The sequence below is a fragment of the Lepidochelys kempii genome, chromosome 17 (assembly GCF_965140285.1).
Source record: "Lepidochelys kempii isolate rLepKem1 chromosome 17, rLepKem1.hap1, whole genome shotgun sequence".
Classification (NCBI taxonomy): Eukaryota; Metazoa; Chordata; order Testudines; family Cheloniidae; genus Lepidochelys; species Lepidochelys kempii.
In genome coordinates, this window is record NC_136396.1 from 2,377,106 (window position 1) to 2,405,007 (window position 27,902).

At 68.7% G+C, this 27,902-nt stretch overlaps 1 protein-coding gene across 4 annotated transcripts; it reads right to left on the bottom strand.

The window, feature by feature from the left end:
• Positions 1-616: 616 nt before the first annotated feature.
• On the bottom strand, positions 617-27,902 carry GIT1 (GIT ArfGAP 1). 4 transcript variants are annotated; one of them, XM_078849191.1, is made up of 22 exons: positions 27,764-27,902; positions 18,073-18,206; positions 17,246-17,358; positions 17,070-17,175; positions 16,328-16,414; positions 15,192-15,322; positions 14,845-14,939; positions 14,458-14,500; positions 13,549-13,575; positions 11,967-12,015; positions 11,653-11,725; positions 8,476-8,573; positions 7,960-8,071; positions 7,596-7,722; positions 5,611-5,761; positions 4,558-4,785; positions 3,844-3,897; positions 3,232-3,318; positions 2,850-2,926; positions 1,842-2,024; positions 1,365-1,428; positions 617-1,226 (listed from the first exon to the last, which is right to left on the bottom strand). In XM_078849191.1, the coding sequence occupies exons 1-22, from the start codon at positions 27,813-27,815 to the stop codon at positions 1,014-1,016; spliced, it is 2,304 nt and encodes a 767-aa protein (XP_078705317.1). In that variant the 5' UTR covers positions 27,816-27,902; the 3' UTR covers positions 617-1,013. The 4 variants fall into 4 exon arrangements, with proteins under 4 accessions (XP_078705317.1, XP_078705318.1, XP_078705319.1 ...); XM_078849192.1 differs by lacking the exon at positions 13,549-13,575; XM_078849193.1 differs by lacking the exons at positions 3,844-3,897; positions 13,549-13,575.

Genomic DNA, 27,902 nt, shown 5'->3' on the forward strand with positions numbered 1-27,902 from the left:
GGGGCCCGCACCCGCAGCTCACACTTCCTGCTGAATAAAGTGTTTTAAGGGAGTTGTTGGGTCTGGCTGCTCCTGACGGGCGGAGGGGCTGCACGAGCAGCAGTTCTGGAGAGCGGCTGCCGGGGCTCCGCTTGCCCTGGGGGGAGCCGGCAGACAGGGGGGAGCCAGGGCCACAGTCACATCTTTATTGGATCCAAATGTACAGTACACACCTGGCCGTACAGGCTCCAGCCAGCCTGGACTCTCCTCCGCCCCTTCCCAGGCACCCAGCTCCTGTAGGGGATAGGAGGCAACCATGCCCGCCTCGGGTGCCCGCTCCCATGGCACTGGGACTTTGGCTGTAGAGAGAAATCCTGGGCAGTGGGGAGGGCCCAGGGGCATGAGGCGAGGGGCCTGCCCCGGAGCAGCCGTGCAGGGGGCGAGGTGGTGGCTAGCAGGCTGGGGGGCTGAGGCTCGCACGCGCAGGAGAACATGCCGGGCGCCAGCCATGGCAGGCTCCGGTTCCAGTGTAATGCTGCAGGCAGTGCCCTCCATGGAACGGGGCTGAGGGCACTAGGGGTGCGGCTCCTCTGCCCAGCACAAACCAGCTACACACACTGTACAGGGGAGGTCGGGAGAGGCTCCGGGCAGCACCCTGCTGCCAGTTAGTGGTTCCTTGGCTGGTGGCGGGTTGGGCCGGGAGAACGGAACGAGGGGCTATGTACAGGGGCACACGCAGCCCAGGCTGGGGACAGAACCACTGACCGTCTGGGAGTGGCCACAGGGCGGCGCTGCTGCGTGGGGGACGGGCTGGGGCAGGGGCATAGCCGGAGCCGCACTCTGCCCCACGCGGGGACACTGGCAGCATGGGGGGAGGGGGCACAGCCGGAGCCGCGCTCTGCCCCCGCTGGCAGCACGGGGGGCCAGGAATGGCACGTGCTCAGGTCCCGTGGGCAGACTAAGGACACTTGCGCTGGCTGGTCCCCGGCCCCACGTCCTAGCCAGGGGAGCCGCCCGCCGGGGGGGGCCAGACCTCACAGCTTCTTCTCGCGGGTGGTGATGGTGACCAGCTGCTTGGCGGCCTTGGCGATGTCGTAGGCGCACTGGATGACCTGCTGCGTCAGGAGCTGGTAGTCCACGGGCGCGCCAGGCTCCGGCGGGATGGTCTTGCGGCACTCACTCTGCAGCCGGTAGGCGCTGGCATTGAGCAGCCGCAGGGAGCCGCGCACCGTCTCCAGGGCTGGCTTCTGCAGCAAGGCAGAGACAGGCCTTTGGGCTCCACTGCCAGGCAGGGGTGCTGGGGGATGGGATGGGGGTGCAACCCAAGCCACACGGCCGCACCTGGGCACAGAACAGGCGTGGCCGGGCAATCAGGCCCCTCTTACCTTGGGGAAGAGCGAGGCCATCTCGGTGACGGCGGAGTGGATCTTCTCGGAGCAGGGTACGAAGCTGGGGAGAAGGCAGAGCCGTTAGGCCTGGCTCAGCCATGGCACTGCACGGTCCCCACCCCCAGTGGGGCGCCAGGTGGCTCCAACTTCCGCACCCAACCCCCAGCCAACACCAAGAGGAGGAAATGCCCGTGGCAGCAGCTGGGAGCTGGAGCAGCCTGCCCCAACCCCCGGGCACAGCACCTCCCCCCAGCAATGCAGCCACTTCTGGGGGATGGGCAGCCTGAGAGAAACTGAGGCAGAGCCCTTAGACCAACCAGAACTGCAGGGGGTCATGGGCTGGCAGGATCCAGCCCCCAGTCTCTCCCCCACCATGAGGAACTTGGGAACCTGGCCATGAAAGGGGGGCCCAGCTCTCTAGTGCCTATGGCTCTGAACACCCCCAGCCCCAGTTCAGCCCCTGCCTGGCCCTACCTGTCATGCTTGAACTCCTGGGCAGCCCGCAGCAGCTCCTGGATGTTCTTGGTGACCTGCTCGGTCTTCAGGATCACGTCCTCGGTGCTGGGCAGCCCGGGGTCCAGCTCCCCGTCCAGGGCCTCCAGCTCATGGTGGAACTCGTCGTCCTTCCCCAGGTCCAGGAACCGCTTCCCATCCATGCTGCAGGGACGGAGCTGGGTCAGGGGCAGCAGGCCACGAACCAGGGCCATGGGAGGCGTTCACTTGCCAGGAGACCTGCCCCAGGCTGCTCCAGGGCCCTTGCGTCGGGGGCTGGGCACCAACACTGGCTGGGATTCCCAGCGCTCTGCCCGCCAGCATGGGCACTGGGCCTGGAGAGCAGCCAAGTGCACCACGGCCCCGCCCCTCCCCACCAGGCCCTGCCCCTGCCCAGAGCAGCAGCTCCCTGGCCCCACCCCTCCCACCAGGCCCCGCCCCTGCCCAGAGCAGCAGCTCCCTGGCCCCGCCCCTCCCACCAGGCCCCGCCCCTGCCCAGAGCAGCAGCTCCCTGGCCCCGCCCCTCCCACCAGGCCCCGCCCCTGCTCAGAGCAGCAGCTCCCTGGCCCCGCCCCTCCCACCAGGCCCCGCCCCTGCTCAGAGCAGCAGCTCCCTGGCCCCGCCCCTCCCCACCAGGCCCCGCCCCTGCCCAGAGCAGCAGCTCCCTGGCCCCGCCCCTCCCCACCAGGCCCCGCCCCTGCCCAGAGCAGCAGCTCCCTGGCCCTGCCCCTCCCCACCAGGCTCCGCCCCTGCCCAGAGCAGCAGCTCCCTGGCCCCGCCCCTCCCCACCAGGCCCCGCCCCTGCCCAGAGCAGCAGCTCCCTGGCCCCGCCCCTCCCCACCAGGCCCCGCCCCTGCCCAGAGCAGCAGCTCCCTGGCCCCGCCCCTCCCCACCAGGCCCCGCCCCTGCCCAGAGCAGCAGCTCCCTGGCCCCGCCCCTCCCCACCAAGCCACGCCCCTCCCTGGCCCCCCGCCCGGCCATGCCCCTGACCTGAGCAGCGCCTCGCCAGCCTGCGTGTTGTCATAGTCGCTGTCAGTCCCACTGCCGTGCCGGTCTAGCTTGCTGGTCTAGAGGGGAGAAGGGGCAGCGTCAGGTGCAGGCTCCACCCTCGGCTCCCCACGGGGTCCATGACACCCCTTCCCCCCATTGGTAGGCTCCTGGACCCTCCCCCGCGAGGCTGGGGAACCCCGCAATGGAAGCCTCGTCATGGGGCTCCCTGTACAGAGCCCTCCCCTGCCCCAGGCATAGGGCTGGGATCTGCCCCAGTGTTGGGCACAGGGACAATGCGCCCACCCAGCATTGAGGGCTTAACCCCCACTCCAGTCTGCCCCAGGGCCGGTCCCTCCCCCTCGGTTCAGAGTGAGTACATCACCATGTGGCGGGCGCCGTCCTGCGTGCCGGAGAGCAGCGGGGAGGAGGGGGGGAAGGGCACCGAGGAGGCAGACACCCCCTTCCGGATCTGCAAGAGGACAGGGCGAGTTGGGGCGAGTGGGTACGAAAGGTGCCAGCCCCCCAGAATCACAATTCCAGCCGCTCCCACGGACAGACACCCATTGGCGCGCACGCGGCACGGCTGACTCCCAGTCGATGACGAGTTCCCCCCACTCCACAGCGTCCGTCCCAACCGGCTGCACCAAGGCTCCAGCTGGCAGCAGCCCCTCGGGCCCCGCCCCACTGTGGGGGCCCACGCTAACCCCCACCCAGTGCGTGACTGGGCTGCCCACGCACACCGTGGCAAGAGGGCACCCCCAGGCCGGGCAGCAGGGCTCGAAGCTAAACAGGGGCTTCCCTGGGGGGAGACACGTGTCGGCACGGCATGCAGACTGCAATGCACGCTTCTCCAGGGCCAGTGCCGGGGCCGGGGGGGGCGCTCGCTTCTCCTGCCACAGGCACAGGGGGCCGTGTGTCGCACGAATAGCAGGGGGAGCACGACCCCCACAGGAAGCCAGTCCCAGGGTCCCCTCCAGCCCCCCCGCCCCCTTACCCGGTACACGCTGGCCGGGATGTGCGTGGAGTACACAGCTTCATCCTCCACCTCCTGGTGACACAGCAAACGTTACCCCCAGGCTGGCGCCCAGCGACCCCCCCAAAGCCCAGGCTGCTGGGCGCTGCCTCACAACAGTGCCCTGCCCCACCACCAGCGGGGCTGCACCAGCCCCCGTGCCCCAGAGTGGTGAGTCGGTCCCACGGGCGCAGAGTCCCCGCAGTCAGCGCCATGCCCAGCACCCCGTCTGGCAGGCAGGCAGAGCACCGAGGTTCAGCCCCCACGTGCGCAGCCTGTCCCCCTCAGATGCCGCCGTGGGGAGTCCAGCTGCCTTGTGGCCACTGACAAGCAGCATCAGCACTCGCTGTGCGGCCCAGCACGGCACAGGCCCCGTTCACACAGAGCTGGGATGAGGACCCAGGAGTCCGGGGGCTGGTCCCTCTGGGCCATGCTGCTGTCCAGAGGGCCCTGATCTCGCAGCTGGGGACCCAGGGGAACCCCTGTTCGGCCCTGCATGCTGGCTGGCTCCCCCCAGCACCCGGTGGCAGAGACCTGGAGCGGGAGCCTGAGCCACGGAGCAGGGCGGGGGGCTCCGGGCCCCAGGCAGCAGTGCGCAGAGCTGCAATGCCACCCAGGTGAGGAAAGGGGTGCCCGGGGGTGCTGCAGCAAGGGGACACCCTGGGACAGGCGTGGCCCTGACCCCCCAGGACTCACGCTGGAGTGGAAGGGCTGCAGGCGGCCGACCAGCTCGTCCACGGGCTGTCCGAAGGGCTTGAGAACAGAGCCCGGCTCGTACATGGAGAAGGCCTGTCGGTCGCGCCGGTGAGCTGCTGCCGTGGCCACGCCATGCCCATGCTCCGAGCGCTCACTGGGGGCCGGCACTGCATGCCCGGGGCCCGGCTGCTGCCGCATCTGGGAGTTCTCCGCCTGCAGCTTGTGGATCTGGAGGGTTGGAGCAGCGCATGGTGGAGACGCCGGCACCGTGCCCAGACAAAGGCCCCCCGCCCCAGGACCCCACAGACACCCCCCGGCACCGCAGTCATGCCCCTTCCTGCCCCTGGCACCGGGCCCACAGACATGCCCCCTGCCCCTCCCCCACACACCCCTGGCCCCTGCACCAGGCCCACAGACATGCCCCTCCTGCCTCACTCCCAGCCCCACAGACGCCCTCTCATGGCCCTGGGCCCACAGACTTGCACTCTCCTCCCCTGCCAGCACCAGATCAACAGACACCCCCTCCTTCCCAGCCCAAAGACATGCACCCCCAGCACTGGGCCCAGACACACCCACTCTCCCTGGCTCACAGAAATCCCCTTTCCCCCCCAGGACATGCCCCCTCCTGCCCCAGCACTGGCCCCACAGACACGCTCCCTTAGCGGGATTGACCCCAACTGGGGGTGTCAGGCCGGGGCCACCTTGGCACCTAAGTCCCCTGTAAGCTGCGTGGCCCCCACCTAGCCCAGCCCCCCACCTGCCATGGCTGGGGCACCCCTCCCCCCAGCCCCAACTCTGCCGTGGCCCAGACCTGCCGAGGCCGGGGTGACCCGGCCTGGCCCCAAGTGTGACAGGCACAGCCCAGCCCTGGCACTGCAGCACGGAGAGCGCGCCGGGGGGAGTCCTCTCTCCTCGCCGGAGCCCCCTCCTGCCCCCCAAACCGGAGCCCTCACCCCCGCACCCACTCCGAACCCCTCGGCCCCACCCCCGCCACAGACCAAAATTCACTCCGCACACGGGCGGGAAGCCGGCGGGACAGTGCCCAGAACGAACCTCACGCTGCAGCCGGCGCAGCTCGTCGCTCAGGCTGCTGTTCACCTTCATCAGCTGCTGCACCTTGGCCTCAGAGGCTGCCAGCGCCTTCTTCACCTCCAGGTACTCCTGCAGCGTGAGGGGCCCGTCCGACAGGTCCGAGGAGTCCATGCTCTGCGGGGAGAGCGGCTGAGCAGGGGGCCCGCGCCGGCCACCGCCCCCGGCCGCAGCGCCCGGCACGCCCCGGCCTGGCCCCAGCCACTCTGCCCCTCAGCCCTGGTGCCCAGTCCTGGCACCACACTGGCACCGGAGGCCACCTGCCAAATGGGGCCTGTCCAGGAGCAGGGCCATGGCACAGCAGGCACCCACCAGCTCCTCTCCCCAGGACCCGAGCTGCAGTGGCTTTGCCCGCCCCACGGGTATCCTGAGGGCAGCAGGGAGCAGGGTCCCCAGTGCCATCCCTGGCTCCAGGCATCCCGTGCCCGCCCACAGCCCCCTCCAGAGCTCACCACCCAGTGGCCCAGGTCCAGGCAGGAGCCAGGAAGAGAAGAGGCCAGGAACCTGGGCCCAGCCTGACCCGACTCCAGCAGCTGCCCCAGCTCGGACCCACCAGGACACCTAGAGATGACCCAGCTTCCTTTCCCGAGCGGCGGGAAGGAGCCCCTGGGGAGACTGATTCACGGTGTTGATACACTAGCTGGGGCTGCTCGGGGGGGGTCGGAGTGGGTGGGGACCCCAGAGCTGGGGTAGCAGGGGGCTGCGGGGGAGTGGGACATTGCACTCCACAGGATTCTATGAAAATATGCTAATGAGTGTTAATATGATGTAACTGGAATATGCTTCATGCAAAAGGTGTCTTGTAAGGAATCATTACAAAGCTTATAATCTACTGAGTGTGGTTATCATATTTGTATGAATGTATCATTCTTGTATCTGAAACTAGAAATATGAAATTTAACTCTGAGGTCCTATTGTAATTATGCAAAGTGTGGGCCATTCATGGTGGTTTGCAATCTTGAGGGCTCCCATCAACCAGGACAATTGACTATGGATGGCTTTGTTTGCTTGCAGGCCTTCCTGTAAGCCAGGCTGGGAAGAATGAAGGCTTGGGGGGTCGCACAGGACATGTGACCATGTCACCTGGTACTGAAATCCATCTTAAACCTGGTGCTTTTCCATTTAGGAGGGGTGGGGACCCGAGAGTCAAAAGATTCCCGCCTTGTGCCAAAGCTATTTTAGGGGTGGAACAGAACAAAGGGGGCTGCAGTCATGAGAAATCCCCTAGCTACCACCTGAGATGAAACAAGGACTGTACCAGGGGGAAGGATTGGACCCAGACTAGAAAGGACTCTAGTCTGTGAAAGAAGATTATTGGAACATCTCTGAGGGTGAGATTTCATCTGTATTCAGTTTCCTACTGTATTAGGCTTAGACTTGTGTGGTTTTGTTTTATTTTGCTTGGTAATTTACTTTGTTCTGTCTGTTATTACTTGGAACCACTTAAATCCTATTTTTTATACTTAATAAAATCACTTTTTACTTACTAATTAACCCAGAGCAAGTAATTAATACCTGGGTGAGCAAACAGCTGTGCAGATCTCTCTCTCAGTGTTCTAGAGGGCGAACAATTTATGAGTTTACCCTGGATAAGCTTTATACAGAGTAAAACTGATTTATTTGGGGTTTGGACCCCATTGGGAACTGGGTGTCTGGGTGCTGGAGACAGGATCACTTCTTAAGCAGTTTTCAGGTAACGTGCAGCTTTTGGGGGACGTGGTTCAGACCTGGGCTGTGTTTGCAGCAGGCTGGCGTGTCTGGCTCAACAAGACAGGGTACTGCAGTCCCAAGGTGCCAGGGAAAATGGGCTCGGGGTAGTCTCACCACATCAGGTGACAGTACCAAGGGGGTCTCTGCGACCCAACCCGTCACAGGGAGCCCAGAGCTGGGCTTGCAGGGGGCTGCGGGGCGGATGGTAGGGGTGCCCGGGGGGCAGCGCGGGGGCTCACCCGGCACGGTTGTTGCGGGCAGCGCTGCGCAGCGGCTCCTGGTCCGTGTCCTCGTCAGAGGCAACACTGTCGTAGTCGTGCTGGTCGTCTGGGTCACTCTGGCTCCGCACCGGGTAGTCGACGGCGTCTGTGGGAAGACGAGGGTCTCGGTGTCTCAGCACCCACAATGCACTGGGGCAGGGAGCCACAGCCAGCCAATGCCAGCCCAGTGCTGGGGCACCACAGTCATGCTGCCCCCCAGCCGGGTTGCCATGGCGAGGAGAAAGCCTCTGCCCAGTCCGCCTCTCCCCCCGGGCAGCTGGGACGCCACCATCCTCCCTGGCCTCCCCCTCCCCCGTGGGGCTCTCCCCCCTCGCCCACTCACCTGTGGGGCTCACCAGGCTCTTGCCCTGCTGCCGTCGCTTGGCCTCGCTGAGGATGTCGATGATGAGGGTGGCAAACTCCCTGGCATTGAACCGGGCAAGCTTCTGCCGCCCCTGGCGGAGGAAAGAGTGGGTGAGACAGGCTGCAGCACCTCTGGGGCCCGCCGCTCTGTTGCCCTGGCCAGATGCCCTGCACCGAGCACCCAGGGCAGCCTCAAGCAGGGCTGGTCAGGCTGATCCGGGGGCAAGACAGCAAGCACACCCGCACTGCCTGAAGGGGCTGTGGGTCGGGAGTGAGGGGCACTGCAGAGCTGTGAAAGGGGGAGCCCAGGGCAGGCAGAGGGGGGCACTGCAGAGCTGGGATCATGCAAAGGGGACCCTCTGAGCCCCTTGGCCCAAGGCCTGGGCCCCCAGACCCAGGGGCACAGGGGAGGTGCCAGGCCCTAGGAGTTGGGGTTGGTGTGACCCTTATCCCGGTCAGGGGCAGGGAGCGCCAGCCAGAGCGGGGAGCGGCATACCTGGTTGCGCGTGGCGGAGTACTCGGGGTTGACGGGCAGGAAGGGCACAGCACTGCGCTCTGTCACCAGCGTGCTGTGATTCTGCGTCGTGAGCCAGACTGCAGGGAGCAGACGGGCAGCGGTTACCGGGCACCTCGATGCCCCTGCCCCCACCCACACTCACCCGGGACGCAGGCCCAGCCCCACGGGAGCTTGACACACTGGACCGCAGCACTGGGGGGAAACAGACCCAGAGAAGGCCCGGACCAGCCCAGGCAGCGAGCCAGGGATAGAGCAGGGTTTGAACCCAGGAGTCCTGGTGACCTCGCTATCTCTCCCGGCACTCCCAGTCCCTCCAGAGAGCCCCGCAGCCAGCCCCAGAGCTGGCCCATCCAGGCTGCTGTCGCGCACCCCCCTGGGGTGGGCTCAGGCACCCCCCACCCCCTCCTGCCAACTAGGAGCACCCATGCAGCTGGGGGCATCCCCAGAACGGCAGGAGCCCCCAGCACAGGGAAGGGGAAGCCCCACTGCTGAGTCAGGCAAATGCAAGGCCCCAGTGCCAGGGGCATCTGGAGCCTGGGCCAACTCGCCCAGAGATGGGCTCCCCCCTCTCTGCCTGCAGGGGGCTGGACCCCTCCAAAGAAGCCACTGAGAGCTGGGCTGGGACTCGCCGCACGGCCGGGAAGGAGCCCCAGAGTACAGGCTGCTGGCTCAGCCCCCAGCCACGGCCCAGAGAGGGCAGCGCACGCCCCGCAGCCACTCGCGGAGCAAAGGGAGGAGCGGGTACTCCCGGTAGCTTGGGCACGGCTCCAGTCTGGCACGAGCCATGCAGCGATGTGGCAGCACCATCGGGACAATGCCAAACCCCGAGCGTGAGCTCTGGCCGGCTGCTCCAAGCACGGCCCCATGGCCGCCCAGCCAGGCTGGGGGCTCACTGCACCCCTCTCCCGGACACCCCGCGGCACAGCTCTGCTCAGAGCCCAGCGCCCGTCCACCACGGGTGCCTGTGGGCACAGCTGTGCTGTTGGGAAGCTGGGGGTGGGGGGGGAGCGCGGCCCAGCCAACAGCCCTGCCCCATGGCAGTCGGCCCTGAGCATAGAGCAGCAGTCAGGGCTCTTCCGCTGAGCGGTGCCAGCAGCCTCCATCCGGGCAATCGCCTGCAGGGCACCCTGTGCAACCCCCCCCCTCTGCCCCGAGGGAGACAGGCTCCCGGGGACCATGCGGGGCAAGGGCAGGAGCTCCGCCCTGGAGAGACCAGCCAGCCGCAAGCCCGAACCCAGAAATGCTCCCAGCCTCCCCCCACCTCCTCACCCCGCCAGACACCCGCCCACCCCAGCGGCTGCTCCCAGCCCCCGGCCAGGGCCCTGCCGGCTGGGGCCTCCCGGGGGAAGGATCAGCAGGGGTGCAGCCAGCCACTCCCCGCGCGGGACCCCCCCAGACCCACCTCGAGTGCTGCCCAACGGCTGCCCGGCCCCCGCGGCCCTGCGCAGCCCACGGCCTGTTGAAGGAACTCCAGCAAGGAGCCCCCCTGTCCAGCCCAGCCGGCAGGCGGGCGTCAGCGGCTGCCAAGGAATGAGGAGGGCGGGCCCAGCTCCCGGCTGCGGGGCGGAGGGAGCCAGCTGCTCTGTGTCTGAGCCACATCCCCAGCCAGGCCCCAGCAGCGCCCGCCTCCCCCGCGCCCCGGGAAGGGCCAGCCCCACCGCTGCGCAGCAGCGACCCTGGCTGGCTTGTGGCACCCTGCGCCGGGTGCTGGCACCATGGCCTGCCCTATCCAGCTCCGGGCCCTCCAGCGCCCGACCCTGTCACAGCACCCCGGCCAGCTCCCGATCCCCACCGCCGGCTGCTCGCACAGCGGAGCTGTCGGCCAGGAGCAGCGCTGGGCTCCCCCACGCAAGCCGGCGGGCACTGGGGGCTGCACGGGGCAGGGATCCCTGTGGACACTTGGTCCTGACGGAGGCATTTTGTACCAGCCTTGCCCTCTCCGGTCACTGGCGCCCAGCCCAGCACCTCTGCCCCCGCCAGCGCACACCAGGCCGGGGAGGGGCGGATGGTCTCTGGGGCCCGCTGGCACCACCTGGGCAGACCGCTCTGTGACGGGGCCCCGCACTGTGACCCCCAGGCTTGGGGCAGCAGCATCTGTAGCTACATCACAGCTGTAGCCCCGCAAAGCGCCCCCAGCCGAGTGACCCTGGAAGCCGGGGGCAGCACCAGGCCCGGCTGGGCACGTCTTGGGGCTGCGCTGGCAGCGTTCCAGGCCAGACTTAGCCGGGCGAAGCCCCGGGCACTGGGATCCTGCTACCCAGACCCCGAGGGATCCCCGCCTGCGCCTGGCAGAGCCGCCGCCCCCTTGGGAGCCCAACGGCCAGGCAGAGCCGAGGAATCTGCCAGCCGGCCATGCTGTGCCAGGGAGGCGGCCGGGGGAGTGTCTTCTGGTGAATCGAGCCTGGGGTCTGTTCCCAGCTCCGCTATGGGGGCACCTGGGGATAGACCCATCCCGATGGACACCTCTGCTCTCCTCTGCCCTGCCAAGCTCCGAGTCCAGCACGCGAGAGCGCTGGGGGGCAGCTTTCTCCCCAAGTGCCCAGGGCTGCGCCACGCACAGTAACACGCCCGCCCCCGGGAGATCCCAGAGCCGCACGCCCCCTGCACCAGCCAGCCAGGGACAGCAAGGCCCTGCCCTTGGGACAGGAATGACAGGGCTGGGGCTGACAGCCAGACCCGAGCTGGGCTGGGCGTGGGGGGGGTGATGAGGAGTCTGGGCACTCCCTGACACTGGCTTCCATAGGGAGTGGGCACCTCAGCACCCATAGGAGCAGCCCCACACACGGCACCCCAGGGCCCAGGCTACAGCATGGGGGGGGCTCCTAGCTGGGAACAGAGCCTGGGCCAAACCCATCCCTGGCTCCCCAAAGCCCCAACCCCCCAAAACGCAGCGCCAGCATCATTCCACCCCCCTTCCCCAGCATTGCCCCACCCCCGGCCTGGCATCGCCTGCCCCCCCAATGCACCGGCATCACCCCCCTCCCCTGGCATCACCCATTTGCTCCCACCCCAGCATCGCCCACCTTCCCTGATGCGCCACCATCGTTCACCCTCTGCCCCCACACTGGCTTCACCCCCGCCCTGGCATTGCCCATCCCCCAATGCACCGGCATCACCCCCCGCCCTGGCATCACCCGCCACCCCCCCCCCACGCACCAGCGTCGTTCTCCCTGCGGTCCACCTCGTCATACACGTCCATGGCCAGCTCCTCGAAGAGGCGGTTGCTGAGCTGGAAGCAGAGATGGGCGGGTCACGGGAGGTGGGGGCAATATGCGGGGGTGGAGTCGGAGCAGCCCCTCGGCTCGGCAAGCTCCAGCCCCCTCGGCAGCAGGGCCCCATGGGGGGTGGGGGGTTCCCAGGGGTTGGGATCAGCCCTGTCCCAGGGCAGCTGGTCTGCGAGAGGTGGCTGCTGCAGGCCAGGCCAGGCCAGGCCTGCCCCCCAGCCGGGCCCAGCCCCCAGCCCCACTTACCGCCTGTAACTTCTTCTTCGCCACTTTCGCCAGCTCAGACAGGTCCAGGCTGCACATGGCCGGGGCGGGGGGAGACAAAGCAAGAGGGGTCACTGCTGGGCCGTGCCCCCTGCCAGCCGACGCCCCACAAACCCTCAGGCAATGGGGTGAGCCGCATGGCCATAGATGGCATTCAGCTCACCTAGCCACGACATACCGACCAGGCACCGTGGTGAATGGCTAGTCCTGGGGCACAGGCAGGGCGATGTGGATCAGGAAAGGAATAGCAGGGGGCTGTGGGTCAGAAGTGAGGGGCACCGGCCGGGCTGTGCGTGGGTGGGGGATCCCAGGGTTGGGAGAGCAGGGGGCTGCAGGTCGGGAGAGAGGGTCACCGGCAGGGCTGTGGGTAGGTGGGAGGGTCCCAGGACTGGGCTAGCAGGGGGCTGTGGGTTGGGAGTGAGGGGGACCAGCAGGGCTGTGGGTAGGTGTGGGGGGGATCCCAGGACTGGGCTAGCAGGGGGCTGCAGGTCGGGAGTGAGGGACACCGGCAGGGCTGTGGGTAGGTGTGGGGGGGGTCCCAGGACTGGGCTAGCAGGGGGCTGTGGGTTGGGAGTGAGGGGGACCAGCAGGGCTGTGGGTAGGTGTGGCGGGGGTGTCCCAGGACTGGGCTAGCAGGGGGCTGTGGGTTGGGAGTGAGGGGGACCAGCAGGGCTGTGGGTAGGTGTGGGGGGGTCCCAGGGCTGGGCTAGCAGGGGGCTGCAGGTCGGGAGTGAGGGACACCGGCAGGGCTGTGGGTAGGTGTGCGGGGGTCCCAGGGCTGGGCTAGCACGGGGCTGCAGGTCGGGAGTGAGGGACACCGGCAGGGCTGTGGGTAGGTGTGGGGGGGGTCCCAGGACTGGGCTAGCAGGGGGCTGCAGGTCGGGAGTGAGGGGGACCAGCAGGGCTGTGGGTAGGTGTGGGGGGGTCCCAGGACTGGGCTAGCACGGGGCTGCAGGTCGGGAGTGAGGGACACCGGCAGGGCTGTGGGTATGTGTGGGGGGGATCCCAGGACTGGGCTAGCAGGGGGCTGTGGGTTGGGAGTGAGGGGGACCAGCAGGGCTGTGGGTAGGTGTGGGGGGGTGTCCCAGGACTGGGCTAGCAGGGGGCTGTGGGTTGGGAGTGAGGGGGACCAGCAGGGCTGTGGGTAGGTGTGCGGGGGTCCCAGGGCTGGGCTAGCATGGGGCTGCAGGTCGGGAGTGAGGGGGACCAGCAGGGCTGTGGGTAGGTGTGGGGGGGATCCCAGGACTGGGCTAGCAGGGGGCTGTGGGTTGGGAGTGAGGGGGACCAGCAGGGCTGTGGGTAGGTGTGGGGGGGTCCCAGGGCTGGGCTAGCAGGGGGCTGCAGGTCGGGAGTGAGGGGGACCGGCAGGGCTGTGGGTGGGTGGGGAGCCCACACCATGCCCCCTGCTCTCCCCCTCTATCAATCCCTTCCTGCCACTATACAGACTGAACCAGCTGGGGGCACGTTAAGGCCAGACCCAGCGGCAGGGGCCGCCCAGCCGGGTCCCAGCGGCGTGGGGCGCGTCGCACCCGGACACTAGAGACAAGAGCGGAGGGGACAATACCTCTGCGCCGTGCCCTTGGGGCGCGCCCTGCACTCCGGAGAAGGCAGCGGAGGGGAGAACAGGATAAAGGAGGGCATTAAACGCAGTCAGAGCAGGAGTGGCATGCCACGCCCACAGCCACGCCCACAACAGGCATGGTCGCGCCCACATAGGCCACACCCACAACTGTCATAGCCACACCCACACCCGCCATGCCTGCCCTGCCCCACAGCCCCCAGGCAGCGCTCTCACAGGCAGACACAGGGGCATACAGCCACCAGTCTGCCCCACGGGCAGCGCCCATGCCAGGGACCACTCAAGAGACACACACAGGGGAGCAGAGTGGCAGGCTTGGCACTGGCCACGGGAACCAGAAAAGGGGGCACTGGGTACGGGGGGCCCGCAGGGGCCCCCTTCTCCTCCAGCGCTCCCTACAGGCGAGTCCAGCGCCTACCCCAGCTGCAGCCCTGCCAGGAGGCCCCGCGAGGAGGCTCCAGGCCCCAGTCCCTGCCACAGTCCAGCACTTGCCAGCCCCTAGGCGCTGAGGGGAGGGGGGGGGCATGATGCTGCTGCGTCTCCTGTGCACAGGGGCTGGGTCGTTCCGGCAGCATGGGGGTGTTGGCAATGCCCCTTGGCAGGACCCCAGTGGGGCCAAGGCCTGGGGCACCGTGGAGACCGAGTGTCCCCGTGCCAGGGCAGGTCACTCAGGGGCAGGGGAGCCAGGTCCCAGACTGTCGACCCGACCCAGCATGCACCAAAGGTGCGGGCTAGCGGAGGAGGGGAGACCCACGCTGCTGCCCCCTCCCCACCCCGTGCGGCTGAGTTGATCAGTGGGAGCAAGGTGCAATTCTGGCAGTGCCCACAGGGTGGCGGCATTTCCACCCTCACAGGTGGGGGAGTCTCCCAGCAGCGGGGCGGGCGGGCGCTCACCTGTCTGCCATCTGCGGGATGATGTAATGCCCATTCTTGTGGTCTGGAAAAACAACGGGACCGACGGTTAGCTGGGCGCTGCTGGCCCAGAGGCAGAGCCCCCCACTCCCAGCTCCAGCAAGAGCCCCCCATGGGCCCCATGCCAGCCCCACACGCAGCACCCGCCTACCCCACTGCTCACTGTGCCCCAGCGACACCCGACACCCCCCCCCCCCGGCTCGCATCCCTCCCCTTCCTCCCGCTGCTCAGATCCTTCCCTGGGGCGTGGCCCCCTCCCCCCCCAGCTCAACCCCCCCCCCCCCGCCAGCTCCCTGCCCTCCCCGGGGCATGGCCCCCTCCCCCCCAGCTCTCTGCCCGCCCAGGTCTCCCCCTGGCCCCTGCACTCACCCGGCTTGCGGCCGCACAGGTAGAAAGCAAGCCGGTCCGTCAGCTCGTACTGACACTCCACCAGCCGGTCCGCGAGCTCGTGCTGGGCTGCCTGCCTGCAGGGGGAGGGCAGAAGTCAGACCAGGAGCAGGGCAGCCAAGCGTCTGCAGGTCACCCGCTGCGGGCACTGGCTCAGCTGCTTTGCGTTTGGTGTAAGGCTGTGGCCGGCAGAGGCTCCAGGCTCCAGCAACCCACGCGGACGCCCCTGCACTGCCCTTGGGCTGCTGTAATCACTGGACAGGGTCCGTGCGAAACCTCTCCAGGGCAGCCAGCCAGGGTCCCACGGCCAGGCAGCCTCTGGCACTCACCGGGCGTAGTCGATGGGGGTCCTGCCGTTCACATCGGGTGCCCCAGGGTCGGCACCGTACACCACCAGCAGCTCAGCCTGCAGGATCTGTCCAGCCTTGGCAGCAACGTGCAGTGGGGTGGTGCCCTTCTCCTAGGGCAGGGCAAGGGAGAGTCAGACAAGGGCAACTGGCACATCGCACCAAACCACAAGAAGGGCACCAGGACCGGGCTAGCAGGGGGCTGCGGGTCAGGAGTGAGGGGCACCGGGGCTGGGAATAGCAGGGGGCTGCAGGTTGGGAGTGAGCTGTCCCAGGGTGCCTGGCTCTGAGGGCCCCCTCACTGGCCGCTCTCTTTCTAGGGAGCCTCCCCCAGGCCCCACATGGTCACGGGTCTCTGTCCCTCCCGGAGCAGCCATAGCGCTGGGCACTAGCGGGCAGTGCAGCACCGGACTAGAGATTGGCCTGGCCTGGGGCTGGCATCGGGCCTGAGACGAGGTGCCCCTTGCTGCAACAGTGAACCGGGAACCCCAGCACCATGCCAAGCTTCTGCCCCCCTGGCGCCCAGGCCTGCCCTAGCCACCTGGTGGAGGGGTCTCAAACACTCGGCCCGCAGGATTATTTCCTGCAGCCCGCCAAGCTCCCCACCCCATGCTCCCCCTCCCCACAGCATGCCATGTCCCCACTCCTCTGCTTACCTCCAGGCGCTTCCTGCAGCCAAACAGCTGTTCGGCGGCACTTAGCACATCCCAGGAGGGAGTGGGGAGGAGCGGGGAGCCCTGCGCTCAGGGAAGGAGGTGAAGAAGAGGCGGGGCCGGGGCAGGGATTTGAGGAAGGAGTTGGAATATGAGCAGAGAGGGGGCGGAGTTGGGGTGGGGACTTTGGGGAAGGGGTTGGAATGGGGACGGGGAAGGAGTGGGAAGAGGCAGGGCAGGGGCTGGGCGGGTCAGCGGTGCAGCCCTCGGGCCGACGTACTAGTCCTCACGTGGCCCTCGTGGTGATTCGAGTTTGAGATCCCTTAGTGCCAGCACAGGAACGGAGACCTGGCATCACCACAACCCCCCGGCCAGACCTCTGCTGCCCTCCTGAGCCACCCCGGCCCAGAGCCCGCGCCCCTTCCCCTCCCCGCTGCAGGGCAGAGGCACCCGGCCAGGCCTCACCGGGTGGAAGAAGCTGGGCTGGGCGCCCAGTGAGAGCAGGCGCAGGCAGGTCTCCAGGTTCCCCGTCCGCACACTCGAGTGCAGTTGCTAGAGGAGACACAGCGGAGCGTCAGCTGCCCTCCCATCCCACCGGCCTTCTGGGAACCTGCCGGACCGCCCCGGGGCATGGCACCCACCCCCGCCTGGCCCCAGAGAGGAGCCCTGGGAGGGGCTGGGGTAGGGGAGGGTCTCAGGGCCTGGAACAGCACCTGCCTCGCTTGGAGGGGCAGGGCCGGGCAGCGAATGGCACTTGGGATCCAGGCCCGCTGGTTGCTCCATGCCGAGCCGGGGTGAGGAGAAAACCTGGCACCCCCCAGCCCGCTGACGGGCTGCCCCAGCCCAGGGCCCAGCAGGGCTTGGCTCTGTTCACAGCAGCAGCTGCCCTCGGATGGTCTCAGTGAGGGAAACCCACATGCACAAGGGGGCAGCCCCAGGCACCCTCATAACACTGCATGACTCCAACCTGGGCCCACTGGTGCCCAATGCATGAGTCTCCAGTGCCAGTCCCACCCCAGCGCCCACTGGAGGGCACCGAGGACCCCTGCCCCCAACAGCGCCCAGCACGGCGGGCTAGAGGGGTGGACATTTTCCCACCACAGCTGGGCATTCCCCTTTGGGATCCAGCCCCGGTGCTCAGCACTACCCCACTAGGGCACCGCACCCCCAGGCCCCCCGGTGCCACGCCTGCTGCTCGGGCCCCTACCTTGCTGAGGTCCTTGGCCGTGACGCCGTCGTCATCACGGCAGGGCAGCTTGTGCACGAAGGCCAGCATCTGGTACTTGGCCCGGATGAACTCGGACTTGGTGGGGCTGGGGAGAGAGGGGACAGGGTGAGACCGCGCCGGGCTAGCCCCTCCCCGCCCCCCGGGGGGACACTTACTGCACTTTGTCCTGAGGATTGGCCTTGCGACGCCCGCTCTGCACCTGTGCCGGGTCCAGCAGCGAGTGCTCCCAGATGGAGTTGGCTCCGTTGCTGGCCAGAGTGTGCAGCATCTGGGGAGAGACGCACCGGCTCAGCGCCGCTTCCACCACGCACCCCCTGGCCCTCGGAGCTGCTGCCGGAGAGCCAGGGCTGGGCTGGCAGGGGCCGCGGGGCGGGCGCGAGGGGCGCCAGGGCTGGGCTGGCAGGGGCCGCGGGGCGGGCGCGAGGGGCGCCAGGGCTGGGCTGGCAGGGGCCGCGGGGCGGGCGCGAGGGGCGCCAGGGCTGGGCTGGCAGGGGCCGCGGGGCGGGCGCGAGGGGCGCCAGGGCTGGGCTGGCAGGGGCCGCGGGGCGGGCGCCAGGGGCGCCAGGGCTGGGCTGGCAGGGGCCGCGGGGCGGGCGCCAGGGGCGCCAGGGCTGGGCTGGCAGGGGCCGCGGGGCGGGAGTGAGGGGCGCTAGGGCTGGGCTGGCAGGGCGGGTTACACAATAAAAATAACTTGAACCAAACCCCAGCAGCGGGAAGGTGGGGGAGGGGCGTTCAGGCCAGCAAGCCGTGGGCACGAACCCACTGGCGAGGCAGGGCCGGCAGTCCGGGAGGGGACCAGTCGCGGCTGCTGGAACGCGGAATAATCCCAGCACCAGCCCCACCAACCTGCCGCTCCCAGGGACGCTGCATCAGGCAGCGCACCCACGGGCAGTGCCAGGCAGGGGGAGCCGCACAGACCCCCAGCGCCCCTCCCCCCGCCCATGGGGCTCGGGGTGCCCCCCCGGGCGCTGCCCGCACCCACCTGCAGCAGCGGGGAGGGCCAGGGGCTGTGGCGCAGGTGCTTGACGATGGAGATGTGCCGGCCCAGGCTGCGGTGGATGCTGCAGCATTCGTCGCAGATCAGCACGCCGCGGTTAATGGAGGCCCAGCCAGGGTCTGCAGGGGCAGGAGATGGGTCAGACGCCCCTCCTGCAGGCCTGGCACACGCCAGTACCACGGCCCCCACCGGGGACACCTGCCAAGGGCTCGGTGGCTGGCCCAGCCTGGCAGGAGGGGACCTTCCTCATGAGCGCTTGGGCCCTCGCCCCAAAGGTGAGGAGACCCAGGGTGGGCACCGGGTAAATGCCAGCCGGGCACTCGGCCACAAAGGCCTAGAGCACTCCAGACAAGCTGGTGAGTAAGGGATAAATGCCCTGGCTCTGAGAGGGGGGTGGGTTAGAGCGGGGGGCCTGGGAGCCAGGACTCCTGGGTTCTATCCCAGCTCTGGGGGGGAGCGGGGTCTGGTGGTTAGAGCAGAGGGACTGGGAGCCAGGACTCCTGGGTTCTACCCAGCTCTCACACTGACTCAGTGTGTGACCGGGGACAAGTCCCATCTCAATGTGAGGTTTAATTAGGGTTTGTGAAGCACCGAGGGACTCACAGCAGGCTCCAGATCCCCAGGGTGGGTGGCCAGCAGCCAGAGCAGAGCCCCGACCCCCGGAGCTGGAGCAGGCCCAGGGGGCAGCTGCTTGGGGCGTGTCACTCTGGGGTGGCACAAGTGCAGCGAATGGGTGGGGGGCCCCCAGGGGGCTCCAGCGGACAGAGCGTGGGAGAAGCTGGAGCATATGCCAGCGGGGGAGCACCAATGCCCCTCCCCCAGGTGCAGAGCGCAGACAGCCCCAGGCACTGTCCCCCCCCTCAACCCCCGTGCTGCTCTGCTATTCACCTCCAGGGGCGCCTACCCCTCCCACCCTGCTGTCTGGGGGTGTCAGTCACCCGTCCCTGCCCAGAGCTTCCCAGGGCCCATCTGGCTGCTCCCCGCCATCGGCTGCCATGGGGACGGTTGCTAAGGTTTCCCTAGCTACAGCTAAGGGGCTCAGGCGTAGCTAGGGAAACCCTAAGGTTTCCCCTAGCAACCTGGCTCCAGGCCTGGGGCGGCCTGGGAGCAGGGACTGTTCATCCTGCCCAGGGCCCGCTCCCATGCCCAGCCGGGGGGCAGGGCAGGCACGGTGCCAGGCAGGGAGCAGCGTGGCTCTGCAGGGGCGTCAGGCCCGGGAAGGGGGGCACTGGCTTGGGTTCTGCAGGCCCGGGGGACGAGCCCTGCGCACCCACCAGTGGGCACAGCGGGCACCCACCCATGGCCAAGCCGAGCAGAAGGTGCCAGCCCCAGGGCAGCACTCGGCTGGGGCTCCCCACTGGCTCAGACAGGCCTCGGGTTTTCCACCATCACTTCCAGGAGCCTCCCTGGAAGGCCGACCCTGCCGGGGCCCCGGGGCTTGGGGGGGGTGCGGTGGAGGGCAGAGAGCAGCCCCCGCTGCCCAACCCCAGTGCACAGCCAGGCTCCCCGAGCTGCATGGCCACAGGAATTATATACTCACCAGCCATCCCCGGGGGCACGGAGGGGCTGAGTGCGCATTCAGGGACGTCCACGCAGCCCGCCAGCCACCAAGCAGGAGCAGCCCAGTGCCTCCTGGGCACAGCTGGCACCGCCTGGGACAGGCCCCCCATGCCCACTGTGGCCCATCCCCTCAAACCAGCCACTTGGCTACTGGTGCCTAGTCACAGGCCAGGGCTCAGAGCCGCTCCGGTCGAGCACCTGCCCGGGTTAAATCCAGGGGGCTGCTGCAGTCGCAGCCCCCCAGGAGCTATGTGCTCTCAGCCCCCCCCCCCCAGCTGCCTGCTTCCCCCTCCCTGCCCCGCCAGGGGGCTCAGGGCAGAGACACAACTGGCTGCAAGGTCGTGGCGGGCACAGGGATTGCTGGGAGCCCCTGCCCCGTACTCAGGGCCCGTATTCTCCATGGACACAATGGGGTGACCCCCCACTCGGCGCACACGGTACCCCCCGGGGCAGACGAGTGACTCACTGAACTCATGCCCCTCACAGCAGACAGGGGGGAGCGCTCCCAGTCGGGCCTGCACCCCAATCCCAGAGCAGCTCTGCCAGCTCAGAGCGCAGCCGGCTTCACGCCCTCCCCCACCCGGCAGCCTCCCACACACAGAGCTATTCCCGGCTCCTCGCCCACGTGTCGCTCCCTCAGGGCCGCGCCAGGTGCCAGGGGGCCCCCAGGCAGCATCAGCATCACAGAGCGGTGTGGGGAGCCCTGGGTGCGGGACGCAGCGCACTGGGGGAGCTCTCAGCAGCTGGAGAGAGGGGATGGCTCCCAGCCCTGTGCTCGGACCCCGGTACCTGCTTTTTGTGGGCAAAGAAACCCGCCTCGCCCCTGCCCCCAGGGAATACACGGGGAGGAACGGGCCAGCAGCCCGGCCCCTGCCCTCTCCCCGGGCCCCTGGGATCAGCTCCGCCCCACAGAGCTCTGCCCGGGCGTGCCGATGGCCAGCAGCAGTAGTATTCCCGTGTGCCTGGCGCACATGGCACCAGGCTCCCAGCTGTGCCCGACCACCCCCCAGCAGGCCAGCCCCGAGGCCCAGGCTCAGCGCACCTCGGCTGGACAGCCGGGGTAACCCAGTGCCTGGGAGCCAAGCGCCCACCGCTCCGCCAGCTGCCAGGGGAGGCCAGCGGGCGGGGGCCACGGAGCAGACAGCCCGCCCCAGGGTGCTGTACCACTGCCCCTTCCCAGGGGAACAGCCCCATTGCCCCCTCCTGCCCCTGCCCCACCCCAGAGCCTTCCCGTGCCACGCTCGCCCCATGGCCCGCATGGGAACACCAGCCCCTCCCCCAGCCCAGCCGGAACGGAGCACTCGGCCCGAGAACAAAAGGCCACTTGAGATGCCGTGCACTGCGGCTCAGAGCCCACTCCCCTGCCCCCACTCGGAGGGGCACACGGCCCGCGCCACGGGGAGCCCAGCCTGGCTGCAGGGAGCACCCGCCCCAGCTCTCTCATACGCGCCAGGGCCGGGCATCAGCTCCGGCAGGCACCCCCCAGGGCAGGGCAGGGCACGAGCAGGGTGGCCCAGCATGGGCACCGAGCATGCAGCTGCTCCCCCAGGGTCCACGGTGCTGTACACTGCCCCACTGAGCCAGGCCTAGGGTGGGGGGGCACGGAATCCACCCTCCCAGCCCCACAGACGGGCCCTCTTCGACCACTAAGGGGCACGCAAAGGCTCTGCCGGTGCCCCTAAGTCCCGACCCCCAGCCCAGCTCTGCCGGTGCCCCTCACTCCCAACCCGCAGCCCCTGCTAGCCCAGCCCCAGGCTCCCCACCCCGGCCAGCCCTGTCGGTGCCCCTCACTCCCGACCCACAGCCCCTGCTAGCCCAGCCCCAGGCTCCCCACCCCGGCCAGCCCTGCCGGTGCCCCTCACTCCCGACCCGCAGCCCCTGCTAGCCCAGCCCCAGGCTCCCCACCCCGCCCAGCCCTGCCGGTGCCCCTCACTCCCGACCTTTCTTTGGTGTTTATAGGGGGCCTGCCCCATGGTGGGGGCTTTCGGGCACTGTGGGAGGAGGAGACATTTACTCTGCCCCCAGGCAGTTCTGTGCTGGCGGCCGTATGCCAGGCCGGCCCAGCTGTGCCCGGCACGGCCCCTGGAAGCCTCCCGGCTCTGCCGCCCGGCCTTGATTCCTGCAGCCTGCGTCAGCGCCGCCCCCACCCCCGCCAGCCCGCTGCAGCCCCACGTCCAGCGGGGAGCAGAGCAGGTTCCCGGGGGCGTCCCCTGAGCCTCCTGGGAAGGGGGGTGGCAGCCAAGGGGAGTCCCTGGCTAGGGTGGCACCGGGGGCTGCACCCATGGGGGCTCTCCCTAGGACACAGGGCAGGTCACACGGGGACTGTGGGGGGGGGGGCAGCCACCTCCCTCGGAGCCAGGCCAGGGGTCGCAACAGCTGCGGCAAGGTCCCTGGGAGAACGAGAGCCAGGGCCAGGCCCCGCCTGCCACGGCATGTGCGTGTGCCCTGAACACCGCCAGGGGCCTCCCCCACATGCTGTCCTGTGCGGGAACCTCCCCCAGCTCTGCCCCTGCCCCCAGAGCCCTGCCCCACGGCCCCTCTATCCCGGCCCTGCCCTACAGTCCCTCCATCCCAGCCCCGCCCCACAGCCCCTCTATCCCAGCCCTGTCCCCCCCAGCCCCACCCTACAGCCCCTCTATCCCAGCCCTGCCCCTCAGCCCTGCCCCCGGAGCCCTGCCCCACGGCCCCTCTATCCCAACCCTGCCCCCCCAGCCCCGCCCCACGGCCCCTCTATCACAGCCCTGTGGCCCCCAGTCCCACCCTACAGCCCCTCTATCTCAGCCCTGCCCCCCCCAGCCCTGTCTCACGGCCCCTCTATCCTTGGCCTGCCTCTGCCCCCAGCCCTGCCCCTCAATCCCACCCCACAGCCCAGCCCCCACAGTTCTGACAGTGCCCCAAAATCCCACCCACTACCCCCTCCCACACACACCCAGCTGCTCCGGTCTGCAGGACAGCACCGGTGGAGCCCCCATCTCTGTCCCTTCCCGTGAGGCCCAGTCTGGCCGCCCTCCCCAGGCTCTGGGAGCTGGAGAGACATGTTATGCAAATGCTGCTTGCAAAGTTCAAACCAGCCATTTGCAAAGCAAAGGGGGGTGGTCTGAGCTCAGCCTCTGCCAGGCTGGGGGGCAGAGCAAGAGGAGGTCAAGGTTTCCCGCAGCCCCAGCACCCTGCACAGGCAGCCAGCCAGGGACTGAGTTGGAGGCAGGAGCTGCCTTAGGCCACACACAGGCTGGGGGGGAGGAGGCCGCGCCCAGGGCTCCCCCACGGCCGGAGAAGCGCAGGTGACGGTGCCCTGCCTGGAACTCTGCTCAGCGGGCGGGTGGCTCCGGCCCCCAGCCAGGCCTGCATCTGCCCCGCGCTGCTGCACAGGAGAGAGTCACAAGCCAAGGGCACAGTGTCCTCGCGAGAGCCAGAGCAAGGGGGAGGCTGCCCTCCCATGGCCCCCCCAAGCCCCGAGCGCAGCCCTTGGGGTCCTGACAGAGCTCTCCGGAGCAGCCCACGGACCCCAGCACATCCAGACAGCCAGGGGCTGCCCCAGTCCAACACGGGGGCCTAGGGGAAAGACCCCAGCCCAGCTCCCGCGCTGCCATCACCCCCCATCCAGCCACACTGCCCACACTGCCCCCCACCTGCCCTTGGCCCCGTCGGCACCTTGCCCAGCAGAAGGCAGCTCCACGCCCCACAACCCAACCCAGCCCAGAACCATGGTGCACCTGCGGCTAGCACGGGCTGGGCACAGGGGAAGCTGCAGCCCCAGCTCAGAGCCCCTTGCTGGGCTCAAATCCCAGCGAGTTGGGCCAGTCAGATACAAGCCACAGGGGCCGTCCGCAGGCTCCCGGCACAGCCGCGGGCCCACACACCGCCGGGCAGGCCCACCAGCCACTGGGGAAGCCGCTTGCTTGGGCACTGGGCCAGAGCCCCCGTGCTCTGCCCCACCCAGCCCAGCCCGGCCATCTGGCCAGGAGCCAGTGCTGGAACCAGGCCCCAATCCTGGCAGAGAGGGAGCTTTGAGAAGGGACTGGCAGGGGTGGCCGTGACAGGCCTGACTAGCCCAGGACAAAGCCTTCGCGGAAGCCCAGCCGGATCCCAGAGCCCGGCCGGCGCTGGGCTGGGGGAAGAGGTTTGATCTGGTCATGGGAAGGAGCTAAATTCTTCAGGAAGGAACCTGAGGAGGGAGCAGTGCCAGCCCCCCCCCCCCCCGCTCTGCAATGCACCCAGGCCCACTGGCTTGCGGGAGCGCCCACGGGAGGCTGGTGCCTCCCAAGTGTTTGGGGGAGGCAGGAGCCCACGAGCCAGGCTTCCCCTGGGCACAGGCTGAGCCCCACACCCCCCTTCCCGGTGCACCAGCCAGCATGCCACCCATCCCCCCCGTCGGCAGGGCTCCCCGAACGGGCTGGTCGCAGGGAAAGGGGAGCCCCCTGGGACACGATAACACAGGTGCACACCCAAGGTGGCACAGCCCTGACAGGCAAAGCCAGGAGCCCTTCGCCCTGAGAGAGGGGGATGGGCCCCCGGGGAAGGGCCAGGAGCCCTGCTGCTCCGGGCGGGTGCCAGACAAAGCCCTGGGATAGTGCAGGGGACATTCCTGCCCCGTCAGTCCCCGCCCCAGGCCAGGTGCTCTGCCAGGCTGGGAACCCCTGCGCTGGGGCCACTCCGGTCTCTGCCCCCGGAGAGCCATCTGCCCTGCTGCCAAGGGGGTTCAATGCTCATGAGCGCGGGGGCCAGAGGAGCCCACCCGAGTGAGGCAGCTTGGGGTCGCCACTGGCAGAGGGTCCTAGCGATCAGCCTCCGATATGCCTGCGGCTGGGGAGGCTCAAGCCAGGAGGTTGCAGGGCTCAGGCTGCGTGGTCTGGCCAACGTGGGAGATGGCCACATGGCCGGCTCACCAGTGGGAGAGAGGGGCAGCCCCGCCCAGCCAGACTTACACCAACTCAGCGGGGAGGGACGGCCCACAGAGGTAGCCAGGCCTGGGGCCCCCCAGCCTCACAGCCCTGCAAAGACGCTGTGGGGCAGGCACTGATCATGCAGGGAACCCCCCTGCCAAGCCACACTGGATAACAGGCCGGAACGGGGGCATAGTGGACACTGCAGGACTCCTGGGTTCCACCTGTGGCTCTGCATGGGCTGCCGCCTCTGCCGAATGGGGACGGGGCCTGGCCTGCCGGGGGTGACAGGACACCCAGCCCTCCACGGGGCCTGCAGCCGAATGCCAGGGGGTGGGGGGCAATAGCCCAGGCTCTCAGCAGCGCCTCCCCCCAGCCCTGGCACCGGGGCCCAGGGCCGAGTTCCCCTGTTGTCCCTGCAGAGGAAGCTTGGCTGTTGCGGATGGAGCAGGCCCCCCCCATGCTTCCTTCCTGGCTGCACTGGAGAGGAGCCTGGCCCATGGACCGGCCCCAGCTGCGCTGCTGACTCGCCATGCCCGGAGCACCCAGGCGGCATCCCCCAGCCCTGCCCCCAGCCTCTGCCCTGCTCACCGGGGTGGGGGGCAGAGCTGCTGGGCGAGCGGCATGGGGGGGGGTCCCAGAGCTACCTGGAAGGGGTACGGAGGCCCCCGTCAGTATCAGGCAACGGCCAGAGGACACAGGCCTCTCCTGGCTGTCTGCAGAGGAGGAGTAAGAGGGATGAGGCAAATGCCCTGCGCAGCCAGCGTGTCACGCCCCCCCCCCCCCCCCGCAGGACAAGCGTGGGCACCTCACAGGCATGCAGATGGCACAGGAACAAGGGGCCTTGGCAGCAAGACCAGCTGCATCTGTGTCTCTGGGCTCGCGGCCGCCACCGTGAACAGAGCGCGCCGCCATCGGGGGACTGAGGCCAGAAGCCCCCGGCCCGGCATGGCCAATCCCACACCTCGCCTGGGATCTCCACTCGGGCTGCCCAGGCCACAGAGCAGCAGGGACCCCCAGGGGCCAGCATGCAGCTCCCTCTGGCTGCAGTAGGATCCCAGAGATCACCTCTGCCACCCTGCAGGGGAGACGATGCTGGTCCCATGGTCACCACCCTGAGCCACTGGAAACATGGCCTGGCCGTAGCTGGAGCTCCCTGCCCCAGCCTGCTCACGGTGCTACCCAGCACCAGGACAGCCAGGCAGGCCCTGGGCACCACCTCCTCCTGTCCGGCATGTCCATGACAGTGTAGCCGGAAGAGGAGGTCCCAGCAGGGGGTGTCCTCTTCCCACCTCACCACATCTGGCAGTCGGCAGCGCTGGGCACCTGCTCAGGAGCCCCCAGAGCCCCCCACTCGTGCACACCACAGGCCCATCCTAGCCAAGCACGTGCTGCACATAGCACAGAGGAGACAGGGTAGGGCCCCCGCACCCCACATCCCACCTCTGCTGGGGGTACCCAGGCACCAGCAAGCTCATGCTCAGGAGTAAGGTTGGGCCGGGGGTTCAAGTCCTGCTCCCCCAGGGAGTTGCCATGTGCGTTCCCAGCTGTACGATGGGGTACAAGCCCTGCTTGCCAGGGGGCAGGAGAGATCGCAGGGGACTGTGTAAGTACCAGAGACAGCAAGGGCCGCAGTATCCCACTGAACTGCAGGGGCCAGCGGGAACACTCAGCACCCCGGGGTGCCCAGAGGGACCCTGCACCTACAGAGGGCAGGGCCTCTGTTGGTGCTTACTGGCCTTTTCCAGCTGCCTCGTGGGAGGGGAACTGCCTCTGGGAATGGGAGGGGGCAACAGACACGCTGTGCTCTAAGTGGGCTGGGAACGCACATGCCACTGTGCCTGGGCGCCAAGCACTCGCACAGCTCCTGCCCACCCCGAGGCCAGGCTCACAATGGGCGCACACACCCACCTCCCGCCGGGGACGCGCCGGGCCCCCCTGTCTGCAGGAAGCAGCCCCGCCGGATTTTATAACTCATTTCCTCACGTGGATACGGATTGAAGGAACTGTTTCCCAGTTCCACAGCGAGGAATCCCTGCTGCGCTCGGCCCTGGCGTGAGACACTGGGGCACGACTCCAGGGCCACCCCGTGGTGCTCTGTACCACCAAGCACTGCGGCACGCATCTCCACCCCTTCCCACCCCACACACGCCCTGGCACACATGAGGCACCATGCTAACGGGAGATCTTCCTTCCCATCCATGCCAGGCCTGAGCTGGCTAGCTGGTGCTCTCGCAGGGCCTAGGACCCTCCTGTAGCGAAGGGAAGGACCCCCAAGTCTCCATTGCCATAGGGGACTATGCTTCCAGCTATGCCCCATTGGCAAGGCAGACCTTCTGGCCTGGGGCCTGCGCCGCCATGGCTGGGAGGCAGCGTCGCAGGAGGGGAGGTACCGCTAGCAGCTCCGACCTGGTCTCTCATGGCACGCCGCGCTCCGGCCCAACGCCTGGCAGTGCGATGAACGGACAAACGGACACGCTCATTCGGCACGAGGCCTTCGGATACCACAGTCCTTCCGATGACCTCACTGCTGTTCGACTGTCGGGCCCCACAGCAGAGAAATGCACCTTCTCTCCCAGGCCGGGGCCAGCGCGAGGAGCCAGTGTCGGCCTGATTCTGCCCCGCCACGCTCCCCCGACCCAAATCCACGCCGGGGAATCCTGCCTGGGAGACTCCTCGGGGCTGGGGGGCACCGTTCGGTTTGGAAAACACGAACAGGGATCCGAGTCCTGCCCCAGGGAGCCCCTGGGGGTGGAACCCACCAGCCAGCCCAGCTGCTGGCCCACCCTGCAGACGGCACACGGGCAGCAGAGCCCCATCCCGGGGTGGGGCTGCCAGAGGGGCAGGTGCGATGGTGCCCGGGCTCTGCTAGGGCTCCCACCCTGGCCACCCCCTGCAGCCCAGGGTCAGGGGAGCGAGTGCCCAGGACAGCACTGGCAGGGGCATTCACCGGGAGCCCCCTCCCCAGAGACCCCAGCTGCTCTGCACCCGAGCCGAGCCAAGGGGGGGCTCCAGGCACCCCCTTGCCCCGCCCCCCGAGAGCCCTGCACCAGTGGGGAGCGGCTTGCGGGGGGGTCTGACACCCTCTGCCCCTAGCGCACAAGCTCCCGCCCCCCCCCCAGCCAGACCGAGCGGGGCCCCCAGCGGGGCCTGCCCCCCGGCTCTGCCCAGCCCCCCGGCGGCGGACGAGCCCGTGCGCGCAGGCCGGGCCGGGGGAGGCCCGGAGCCCTCACCTGGGGCGCTGCAGTCCGCGCACACCTCGGTCCGCGGCGCCTTCCGGGACATCCTCAGCGGCGAGGCGGGCAGGGCCTTCTGGGCCAGCGTGGGGCCGGGCCGGGCTCTCCGGGGTCCCGCCGCTCCCACGGCGCAGCT